This window comes from Kryptolebias marmoratus, linkage group LG14 (assembly GCF_001649575.2).
Source record: "Kryptolebias marmoratus isolate JLee-2015 linkage group LG14, ASM164957v2, whole genome shotgun sequence".
Taxonomy (NCBI): domain Eukaryota; kingdom Metazoa; phylum Chordata; class Actinopteri; order Cyprinodontiformes; family Rivulidae; genus Kryptolebias; species Kryptolebias marmoratus.
In genome coordinates this window covers 11,087,634-11,100,204 of record NC_051443.1, presented here as the reverse complement: position 1 = coordinate 11,100,204, position 12,571 = coordinate 11,087,634, and the positions used below count along the sequence as shown (strand labels likewise).

Below are 12,571 nucleotides of genomic sequence, written 5' to 3'. Positions count from 1 at the left end.
GGGGGGGGGGGGGGGGGGGATGACTGAGGGGGAAAAAAATGACATGGGCAGGACACTAACAGAAAACATGCCAAACACGAAGAAAAATTAAGTGAGGGAAAAACACAGCTAAATAACTATCAACACAATTACAAAAAGCTCAAGCCACAAACAAAACGGGATCATCAAAATAAGGAGTTTTCATGTTTTTTTTTTTTAGTTAAACACGATCATAAAACACCCTAGTGGTCCATTTCTCTAATTTAAAACATTAACTTGTTTTTAGAGTTTTTGTGTCAAAATCCTGAAGTGTGGTGATTGTGTGGGCGGAGTTACCTCCTTGGTTGGTGAAGTAGAAGGAAGCGGGGCCAGCTGTGACCGCTGTAGGACACTAAGGAGGTTACTGTCTCAGTGTTTATCAGGGAAAATGGAAGCAGAAGAACACCATAAATGTGTTTAGCGCTACAAATGAACTTTGAATGGTCTATTCTTGTATCTGGGACTGGGACCAGCAGAAGAGGCCCCCCTGAGCAAGAACACACACCCTCTCTTATCACACAAGCTTAAGGACAAAAAAATACTAAGTTTTAAAGTGACAGTATGATATTTTGTCCTTTCCAATCTGGAAACCTTGAAAAAAGTGCTCCAAAAGCATCCAATAACACCAGAAAAAGTCACTAAATTTGTCACTAGTTGCTGTTTCGAAAAGAAGTTGCTAGAGGGATCTAAATAGTTGCCAAATACAGCAATAAAAATGCTAATGTGGCAACACTGCTTAGTGTGGTACTCCTGCATTCAATTAGCGCTCAAAATGCAAAAAACAAACCAAAAGAAACCATCAGTCTGTTTCTGGTGTGTTTTCGTGGCAGTGTTACATCACCACATACAGGCCTGGCCTTGTTACTGCAGCATTTGGGTCATTTTTCTAGTTTTCCGTGTGGAAAAAAAAGCATTTCTAGAAATGATGGGTTTATGAGGGAGGATATGATTTAGAAACACCGACAGACAGACCAAACAGATCGTTTCGGAAGGACAGCGTTCCTGTGTGGACGGGGGCCTGAGGTTGTTCAAAACGCTAAGTACTACAGGTAAGATATTAACTGTTGGGAACCCTCCCACAAAACCCCTGACTCCAAATGCCCGAACTGTCCCTTTAAGCCAGCGTTTGTTTCCTGAAGTCCTAAATCAACTGGTGCCAACAGAAAAGTGGCTCCTGCGGCTCAAAATGTTTTGTGAAACAGAGGCGTCCCTTTTTCCTCCACTTTGCCGAGGATCGTCGGCTTTNGTCCTGATGTCCTTAAAATCGTCATGGATCGCTGAGATTAAAAAAAAGAAAAACAACAATCACCACCCCAACAAGCGTCCTGGTGACTGCGCATCCGCTCATTATGCTCAGGTCTGCTCAGAGTTTGAAATCCCCACGTCCACCTGTGTCGTCCGTGACCTGCTGCCGCTGTTTGGGCTGCGGTAGAATAGGAGGGTCCGCGGTGCGGCGGCGGAGAAGGCGGTGAGTCAGTGGTACAGCAGTCCGGGGGCAGGGCGGCACGGGGGGAAGCGGCGTCGCGCATACCGAGGAGACCCGCTAATTGACAGCTGGAGGATCGGAGCGCCCCGCGCGGCTCCCGTTAATCCCCACTCCCCCACCCTTCTAACCGCCCCCTACACACACACACACACACACTCGTCTCATCGGAGGCAGCAGCCAGAGGAGCCTGGTGCAAAAGAGGCTGAAAGGAGGATTTTAGCCACCAACGGCTTCGGCTTTGGACGGTTTCTGTCGCGCAAATAAGTGTGGGGAGAGAGGGGGGAAAAGGGAGGTTTCTGCTCTCTATCCTGTCCTGTCTTCACCTGTCCGACCCGCAGCCAGTCCGCCCTGACTAACTATCTTCATATGGATGGAGAAAAACGGATCAGGTTGCTTATAACACCAGTCTGAGTCTGGTTTCCCTTTTTTTTTTTCCTTCTTCTTTTTCTTGTCTGGAGTAAAACAAAAAAACTGCGCTCTTGGATAATTTCTTTCTTTTTTTATAGGGAGGGTTCAAGTATCATGTTGATGCGTTTGTGAGTCAAGTTAAACATCCCTGGAGCGGAAAGCAAAGATGTGCTTTAATAAGTGGAATGGACGCTGAGGAAACTCTGGGAAGAAATTGAAGTTGCGTTTTTGGTGCGCAGTTTGCGCGGTGGCTTAACTGCAGGAGTATTTTTTTTACGCCTTTAATGTTGTTTTTTTCCCCCACTCCTTCCGTCCTTCCTTTATTTGATTTGTTTTTAACCTCACAATTTTCCCATGGAGTATAGGCTGAGTCAGTGAAGACTTGGAAAAGGGGCTTATTAATACTATTATTGTTCTTGTCTGTCGCCTGGAAGAAACAGGCGGATCTGATGCGCACGTTCTTCTTCTCCGTGGGATGGTAAATGACCGATGGGGAATCATGAACAGCTCTTCTGAACTCGAAGATGGAACTCGGCATAAAAACCAGGTATGCGTTTTGCACATCATCATCATCCTCATCATCATCCTCATCATGCAGCCCGCATTAGGAACGCGCGGCGTATGTGTGTGTGTGTGTTGACGAGGAGTGGTGCATCTGCTTGGTGCAATGTTACCACGCTGAATTTGGTGGGATGCCTCATGGGCGAAATCACTGCACTGTGGAGAGACAGTGGCTGCTGATGAGCTTCAGTCCGAGCCCACAAAATCACACAACTTCTGTTTTAAAACCAAATGGGGATTTTTTTTTTTTTTTTTTTTTTTTGAGGGGAGGGGGGGCTTTGATTAAATGGATACATATGAGAGGATTAAAAAAAAGAAGAGGAAATCACTGCAGGGGGGGAGAACTGTGCGCATCTTAGCTGCACCTGCTCACACTCCTTCCCCATGTATGCTCAGGCTCTATCACACTGTAAAGTCGCATTTTTTATTTGTAGTTTTAAGAGCTAAAACTTGGCTCTCGAACGCCACCTCTGAGCTCCTTATTTATTTATTTATTTTTAAAGTCTGTCTCCCGCTCAGATGAATTGAGACAGAAGCAGGACGTGCGTTGTGTTACAGTCAGGCAAGCTCACTTTGGGGGAACAGTCGTTCATTGTGTTTTCACAAGGTCAGTAGAGGGTTATTGACAGCGCCATAAGGGAGAGAGGGGGGCCCCCGTGGAGCGAGGAATCGGATTTCGAGAGTGTGGGGGCCACTCTCGTCGCCTACGCCGGCAGCAGAGGAGCAGAAATGCCAGGAGCCCATTTCTCCTCCTGTAATTAGGAGGAGGACGGGTTTATGTTTGGGTCATTACTGAAACTTGATGTAAAGGCTTTAACAAGAGAAAGACATATCAGTCTGAATGGGGCTCCAACAACGAACATTACCAGAACCACTTTGACTACAGCAAACTCTTCCCTTCCCCAACTAACATAATAATAATAATAAATCGTAGGAGGCTGGTACTTTTTCACTGTGCAGTAGTTCCAATAAAACCTGCCAGTGGCACATTTCTGAGAGACCTTATTTACAGAAGCTGAATGGAAAGGTGTTGCTTCTCGACTAACCGGTGTTGCCCTGAATCGGGCCTGTGCAGGAGCTGAGGTCTTTGCAAGGCTGAAGTTAGTTATTTGTAAGAGCTTAAAATAGCTGGATTTCCCTTTATTCCCTACTCCAGGGGCTACTAACAAAATTCACTTGGGGGGCCAGAGTTGTTCAGACTCTGTGGGGGCTGGTGTTGGAATACAAATAATGAAAATAATGATGAAAGATTTAGACCTAATTAGCCTGTTTGGTTTTATATTATGCTATATTTAATATAATCAATTTGTGTAATATATTCTCTTTTTTGCAAAAATGAGTAGGCAGTTGACTGTAATTGTGGAGACATTGTTGCACAATACAGTCCTGATTGGTAGGGCATGTGTATGTGTTTTTAATCTATATCCAGCCTGGATTATTGGTGGATAACATTTGTACAACACAGGAAAATAAACCTCAGGTCCGGGAAGAGAAAATTGTCACATTCTAAGAGCCTCAAAGTGGAACTGAATAACCCAGTTGGCATATAGTATAATACTAGACCGAGTGTCTCCACTTTCTCTTGTTGCTGGGAATTGGAGCTGGCAGGATTTGGATTATGGGAGCCTCCATGTTGTATTTTTGGGACCAGAGTCTGCACCTTAGTGATGTGCCGCTTTAAATCCTGCCTACTCCCTTGCACACAATCATGGTCTCACATGAGCTTTCTGTCAAGCATTAAAAATGTAATTACCAATAAACGCTTTATATATATATATATATATATATATATATATATATATATATATATATATATATATATATTTGAACATAAAGCAACAAGGTAAGAATGCAAATCAACAATGTTCAACACCAATGTTCAACACCTAAGAAAAATTATCGGAGTTTTTTTTTTTTTTTTTTGCCATTCACTTACATTTAGGAGGCAGGACTTAAAATTTGTACTGGGGCCATCCTGTGGAGGCACCATTTCCCTTTCACCTTCAACTTCTGGGATTCCATGTAGGGTCTGTCATAATATATGTCAGTATACTTAGTGTCAATATGTCAATACTAGACTCCACCCCAGTGGGCCAGAATAACCTTCCCTGTGGGCCAAAAGTAGCCCTCGAGCCACTGATGATGACCACTGCTCTGTGCCATTAGAGGCCCATTTTGTCTATACAACATAAAAGCCACCTTAATTATTTTATCCCCATTTAAATGTCCGGTGAACACTAAATCTGTTTGCTATCTTTGTGCCTTCCATTATATGACTCTTTGTCGCAGGTCTCTCAACTGGACAGATTTGAGTGAAATTGGAGTGTTTTTATGTTTTCTTTTCCTGGAAAAAAAAAAAAAATCCTGTGATGCTGAATGGTAAGCTTACAAAGATGAAAAGACAAAAGAGAAAAAAAAAGAAGAAATCTGTCCCACAAGTTCAACACTTACCAGAGATCAGACAGCATCAGGGGATGTTGAATGAGATGAGAGGTTGTGGGGAAATGGGGATGGCTAATGCTCCTCTCTGTCCCTCTTCTACATCAATCTGTCTTCCTCCTCTGCCCCTGTTATGCTGCTATCACAGAGCTTCACATAAATACTCAGAGTATGTGTGTGCGCGCCTTACCCATCTCTGTCTCTCTCTAATCTTGAGCGGTAACACCAAACCTTTATCTTCACACTACTGACACAGTCATTTCAGATGCGGTGGGGAGGGAGGGGGGACTGGTAATGGAGATCTCCAGTAGACCCAGTCTGTGTTTATGTTCGGAAGCATTGCTTGGGATTTTCTGGCGACTCTGCATATTTGACTCTCCGCTGAAGGTGTGATGTTTCTGGTCCTTTCTGTGACAGATGGAAGCCAGTAACAGTTTAATGGAGATTAAAACGACGCTTACAATCAGCTTTCCAATCTAATTTCCCTGGATAAAAAGCAGCTAAGATTGAGGCGAGGTATTCAGCTACGCTTCAAACCTAAATTGTCGAGGGTGAACTCAACAGTGAAACATACACTTAAATCATTTTCTGATGGAAAAGAGAGACAAGTCAAGGTTGGTGTGGAAAATTAAACTGGGTGATGTGAATTATAATAACAATGATAGATAAATGTACTTTTCTTTTTGTTACAATAGTTTGACAGTAATATAAGAAACAAACCAACACTAAGATGGGTGACTATGCAGCATTTTTGGCTGTATTTCTGTTATTTACCGAACATGGCCGGTGCTTTCAGACACACAGACAGTATAACTGAGAAGGCAGGCAGGCCCAGTGAGGTTGCCCCTTCGGACTGGAGCTAATCAATAGCTCTCTGAGATCTCCAAACTTTCTACGCCACTGAAAGGGCTGTTTGTGTAGAAGAAAAAAAAAGAAAGAAAGAAGAAGAAGAAGAAGAAGGCAGTTGGGCCTTGCCAACTCACATAGAACTTAAGAATCAAAACAATTTGTTGGTTTATACAGTTCAAAGTTCACTTTAGAACCTTCTGCCAGCATAAACGGATCCAAGTCAAAACAATTAGATCAATAAGGTGGCAAGTCATAAAACAATAGAGGCTCATTTATTTCAAAAGCATCAGACACAAATTTGTAAGCTGCACACACGCCCTTATGATATCTTATGTGTATCACAAAGACACTCTGCAGCAACCCAATTAGAAATTATATCAGGCTCACATGTCTCCGCCAGGCTCTATCTGTCTGCAGTAACTCACTTAAATGCACGCCCACATGTGGAGGCACAGACTGTTGTCACTTCAACGGCATCATAATCTGCCATTTTGTCAAGACCCTTGGCATTACAAATCACTGCGGAGGGAAGCCTATGGCGTTAACTGTCAACTCGCTACATTAATGTTCGAAAGCTCAGTTCTTTTTCCTCATGACAATGAAGCAGTCTTGAGGTCTAAAGCTCACAAAATAATTAGTGGAAACAAAAAGTTATCACAGGGTGGAGAGAAAAAAATATGTGTGAAGATTTTGGATTTGATCGTTACTTATTAAATTGAAACATACGTGTCCTATTATTAGCACCACACCAGTTGTCATAGATCCTGTCTACACTACTCCGGATTTAGTTTTAAAGAATTTTTTTTAAATAAGAAAAATCTCCATTAGAACAATTTGCACACTAGGTGGCGAGAATGTCCACATTAGCAGCGTTAACATAAAGAGAAGGAACAATCTTTGCTGGGCTAATTGTCCCAAAACAACTGTAGCTTGATTTTATTGATTCATTTACTTCAGTTTTTAACCATTTCAACACACAATCCGAGTTCAATCACAACTAAAACGGGACAAATCAAACTAAAACAGTAAAACTGGCTTCATTGTTGATTTGGTTTCTAGGCCACAAAGTAATCAGGAGCACTCACTAAATAGGCTGCTACATCATCTGTTTTCAAAAGCCCCATTGGAAAATGGTTAGTCTCAGTTTTTCTCACTAAAAACTCCATTTGCATGTAAACGAGAAGTGCAAACGCAGCAGAAAAAAAAAAAAATCTCAGTTTTAAAAAATATCTGGAGGAGTGTAGACTGGGCTTGGAGGGGTGTCAGAATAACTTGCAGATCTGCAAATGCAAAACCTCGAAGTCGGGCCCATAGGGAGTGTACAGGACTTTATATCTGGCAGTTTGTTGTAAAAGAAAAAAATGTTGGAAGTCCCTTAAATTAAAACATATTTGTTCATCTACACATTAGTTCTTCTATCTGGAATTATTTAGGAATAAAATGAAAGGTCACTGCATAAAAACAAGATTGTACCAAACACATTTTTCTGAAGTAGGTTTATTTTTTTTGAAGAAAATCAATCGGAAGATTTCTTAGAAACCACTTCAAACGACTACATTGGTTTACTAGAAAATGCCAGCAATAGTGATGCAATAGAAATATTAATTATAACGTGTGTCTTGCTGCTACGCTGATATATTTGACATTCCCTCTGTAGTATTTAAAATAATTAAAAAGGTTCACAAGTGCCTTTATGTCTATCGATAAGAGGGGAGCAGACTTGGCGGTTTAATAACGACAAGCTGTTTTAAGTGGGAGCTAATTTTGATGTTAAACTGAATACGCATGAATGGTAATAAATTGAACTAAACAGTAATCTCACAGAATGAAATAACAAACTGCTTCGGAGCTTTAAATCCTCGAGGGTTCTGGTTTATAGCTTTTGTATAAATCAGAGAAATTCTGACAACTCTGCTCAGCAGCTGTCTGTTAGTCACACTTGACAAGCTCGCCTGGCATGGACGCTTTACCCAGTAGGTTTAGAAAAAAAAGAAAACCTCACTGATTTTATTCGTTCAGAAAAACAGCACATTAAATGATGATCTGACAACAATATGACATGTGATATGTGTAGTTAATAGTGATAAGCCTAAAGAGAATGCTCACTGAAGCCGAGTTTTCTTTGCTTTAGGTTGCTTTATAAGGGAATTTCTGAGTATTGTTAGCTTCGCAGGGAGTTTTGGTGGCAAAGTTAAAAACAATATTAGTCAACCGTTGGAGGACGTACTCGCTACAGAACCACACAACTCCTCTAGGAGTTGATAAACACCCAAACAAAACTCTAGAGGAAGAGTCCTGATTATTCTGTGCTGAATTAATGAGCGCTCTGTGTTGAGTGTGCAAATGACAGCCAAGATCTGCAAAATGTGAACATTAATCAACTATAAGCAGTATTTTTTTTAAATCTACCGTTATAATTCATAAAAATCAACAGCTGCCCACTTAAACTGTCGCTCACCACAGCTCGTTAAAATCTGCTCCACAAATTAGTTAATAGGACAACATGTGCGAAGCGAAAATTGCCACCTTTGAATTAGAGTTTTGATAAACAGTCCAACCTTAAAGAAGATGATTAGACTCCACTCTTCTGGGTTAATTTATGTTGCGCTGTAGAGATGTAATGTTTAGATTTGTACCCGTAGACTTCATTGAAACTTGGAACTGTTGGCTGGATGTTGGCTCGGTTGGTTTTGTGGGTGCCCTTCTCGAACTGATGAACTTGCTGAGTCAGCTGGACATAAAGGGGCTAATGTGGACTGTAGTGAAAACAGGGACTTCCCTGGTTCACTGGGCTTGTGATTTCCCTTTAGGGTGGAGGGTCATGCTGTGGCAGCAGTGCAGCTCTTAACAACCTCAGCATCAGTCTTTCCTGCCCTAGAACTCATGGAGGAAACAAATGTTAGCACGCTTTCAAGCCCCAAAAGTTCTTTATTCCTTTCCTCTTTACATGCAGCACACAGATACAGTATTATGGCTAATTTCTCCACTCAGACGTCATGTGAAGATTAACCAGACAACATGAAGTGTTGTGTCATTCTCACTTTTGGTATGTGAGGAGGCTTTCATTTGCACTCTGACAAGAGATCGACAAATGTTCTGAACACTTGTGAGCCTTCGCCACACTCCTGTGTTTGCATACTGCGCCGGATCTATGTGTAAATATTGCATCTCTGTAGTTTGCAAAGCTATACATAGATCCCTGCTGAGAGAAAGCAACAAAAATAAAGGAGACACTTCAGTCTTTTTATATCCACAGTAGGTGTGCAAGCTATAAAGTAACTCTGAACCTGGACTTTAAAATCAATGATGGTCAGAGCAGCTGTGTGTTATCTACGGGTTCGAAGACTCAAGTTTTGAAGCTTTCAGTGTGGTATCCAGGGACAGACGTCTCAAGTTTTCTATAGCCAGAAATGACTGTATTTGGAAAGTGCAATATCACAAAGAGACATAATCACGTGGCAATAATTTCCAGTGTAAAACAGCACAGGCGGCATATCTGGTGTTAACAAAAAGGCTCAGGTTTTTAAATGAATGCTAGCAACGCATCGTATGATGCCTGAAACAAGGCCATGTTTAAGATATAACCAACACCAGATAAATTTAATTATAATAAAGACAACACATTTATTGTGCAGAGTATTATTTTTTCGTTTGCTATTCTTCTGTTTGTAACGTAACGTAGCCATACATTCAGTTTCAAGATGGACAACACGATTGTGACCGCAGTTGCTGATGCAATATAGGCTAAAGAAAGTAATTTTATATTTCAAAAATAATCTTCAAAAATTGTCTTTTTTTCTATCATAGAAAACCCCAGAAACAAATTATTTATTATTTTGCCATCTGGATTGAAAAAAAATCATTGTAATAAACCCGCAGCTGTTAGCCGGAAAACAGAGCTTTGAAAAAAAGAAAAGTAAAAAAGTACAGCAAGAAATACATGACTGGGACCAGGTTTTAGATTTATCTAGGTTTTCTATAAAAGGCATGAATAGGAGAGGGCATAACAACTGTTCAAATTACATTCTACATATGCATTTTGTACAGATATTTATTTTATGTACTAACAGGTTAATTTGCCTCGATAGTGAGCCTCCAGTAGGATGTTTACTTTACCAATACACATGCTCATCCTTGTAGCTTTCAGTAAACATTTGTTTAAAAACAGAGTTACTTTACAGAGAGAGATCAGTGGCATATTTTTGGTAGACAAGCCATGACAGAGTTTTATGCTACCAGAAAAAATTGAAACAATATTTGTCTTTTTTACGAGGGAAATAGTTTCATGAAATTCCCAGCTATCACACACAGCTGACTGACCGCTGGTAGCGACGGGGCGATGCTCCCATGCGTACCATAGGACGGGCGATAACCCCACACTGTGGTTGGCATCTCAGAACAAAATTTAAATTTCAAGAATGTTATGACAGAAAAACTTTGGGGTTTTAACACTTTGAAACTTTCCCATGTCTACATTTTAGATTTACTTTTTTCATAATGTGCTAAATGAATGAATTTACCAGTGTCACTTCACTAGTTTTGCATGCTTTTTTTTCAACTGGCATGTTGTTGAAGTACTTCCAGAAAACTGTATGAACCTTACAGAAAATTAATCAGACATTACCTAAGAAAAGACTTCATCTGCAGAGCAACACTTGTTTCTTTGAAATATATATATATCATTTAGCCTTTGAAGTGTCACCATACATGCTAAAGTAATACTGTAATACTGTAAGTAATACAGTAATACTGTAGTAATACTCCTCGTATGCCGTTACTGATGATACTGACTTATTGTTAATCAACTTAATTAGTTGTGATATATTTTACCATGAGGACTTTTGTTCTGACACTACATCATTTATAAACGTGTATTTGCAACCATTAAAAAATCCAAAGTTTTCTGACAGAGTAAAATCAAAATGAGCTACTATTCAAACTTTTTTATTTATTTTTTATATATAAACATGTACTTGTGTCATTTTTTTTTCCTAAAGAATATGTGAAATATTTGTAGTAAATGGATGCAACGGATGTTATTCAATTTGCCAAAAAATAAAAAGCTACTTCTCTTCATAACACTACCTTAAATTGGGTTCTAAATTGGTATACGCTCCAATGAAATTTAAAAGCTTTATGTTACCCTGCGTTTCTCGTCTTCCAGGGGGAATGTCGTTTCACAAACAAATCCAATTTGCCTCTTGTTTCATTTTATCTTCTCAATGTCGAGCTTTGGACATGATGGTTCGCAGGAGTGCGGGCCTATTATTAGAAAGAAGGTATGAATCTGTGAGAGGAGTCTGTGTGTTGGTGGAGCCAAGCAGTAATGAGCCATTACTGTTAAGTTGTTACATAAGTGAAGAGAGCTGTTTCATACAAAGTGATTTAGGCAGTTAATGGAGCAGCACACTTTTTTTGTGTAGGTTTGTAATGCGGAGAGGTCCATTTTGTGTAACATGAATACACCTCTGTCCTGGGAAGCTTTAAGGGCTTCGTCTGAAGGTTAGACATGACAGCAGCTGTCCCGTGGACGTTTAGCCTTGCTCATCCTCTATCTGCTTTTGTTATCTGACCCACACACCTTTTCAATGTCTTTTTTTCTAATTTTCTCCCTTTCTATATCTTGCTGACATGAAGGAACAGAACATTTCAATATCAGATGTCTCACACTGCATGGTGGCTGAAAGGCCTTGAACAAAACAGCAAAGGCAAAAGAGGACAAGAAAGAAAGCTTAAGAGAAAAACAAAGCAATTTACCAAATGGAGATTAGAGATATAAAAGACCTGGGAGTAGGAGGCGATGGATCACAGAAGGTCTCAGATTTGTATCAACTAGACAGTAGGCTCACAGAGGGCGCCTGTTTCTTTGCAATATAATCTTGAATGTGTTCTAGCAGCTTGGATATAACAAGTACCTCCCACAAATTCCTGTAATCAGATATACCACGCATTGCTTTCCAAGGAAAGACAGCCTCATTCCACTGTCAGCTCCCGGATCATTACAGATGCACCCAAAGCACCAGCAAAGGCTAGATTGGATTCAAGAGAAACATCTGCTGCAAGGAAGCAATCATGGCTAATTCATGAATGAGTCTGGTAATTCTGCTAATGTTTGGTACAGCACATGTTTTAAGTTGACTCTGTCACTGTGAGTGTGCTAGAGTGTCAGGTACCGATATTTTATAATTTTATTTTAGGTAAATAATTGAGGAAATAAAAGACGACCTGATTTGTCTGTGTTTGTAATTTCTTTACGTGTTTACTTTTTTTTATTTTCGTCAGTGTTTTAGTCAGTTCTTTTATTTTTTGGTTGATTTCTCTACATTTTGTTTTGTCAATCACCACGACCTACATTTCCATAATTTCTGTTTTTCCGTTATCATTGTAAGTTTATTCAATGTTTATTTTTTTGTTTTTTTGAGTTAAGCCCTGTCATTTTTCTTTCCTGCATTGGTTTACTTTAGATTATCATTTCCACAAATCCAAAAGCTTGCACCTTTTGTTCACATGTAAACTGTGTTTTTTTGTTGTTGTTTTGTTTTGAGTTTTTTTTTAGATTCTTAATAAACACTTTTCAAAGTAGAAAATTTTACAAAGTCTGTTTGTGCTGTAGCTGTGTGAGTTTAAAAAACAGCTTCTCTGGAAATGATGAAGAAGCCAATTTTGCAAATGCCCACTATTACTTTGTGACCTAGAAACCAAAACAACAATAAAGCCATTTCTACTGTTGTATTTTCTTTTATTTATTGATTTTTTCTACATTTGTCTAACTTTATTCTGGTCCTGTCACTAATAAACTTTGATTGTGTT

At 39.9% G+C, this 12,571-nt stretch overlaps 1 protein-coding gene across 2 annotated transcripts in view; it reads left to right on the top strand.

Moving 5' to 3' along the window:
- The first annotated feature begins 1,646 nt into the window (after positions 1–1,646).
- Positions 1,647–12,571, top strand: part of fibcd1 (fibrinogen C domain containing 1) — a 161,601-nt gene continuing 150,676 nt past the window's right edge. For both annotated transcript variants that reach the window (XM_017407856.3, XM_017407855.3), the window contains exon 1: positions 1,647–2,459. In XM_017407856.3, coding sequence (XP_017263345.1) covers positions 2,388–2,459 — 72 coding nt within the window. In that variant the 5' untranslated portion in view covers positions 1,647–2,387. The remainder of the gene's footprint in view (positions 2,460–12,571) is intronic.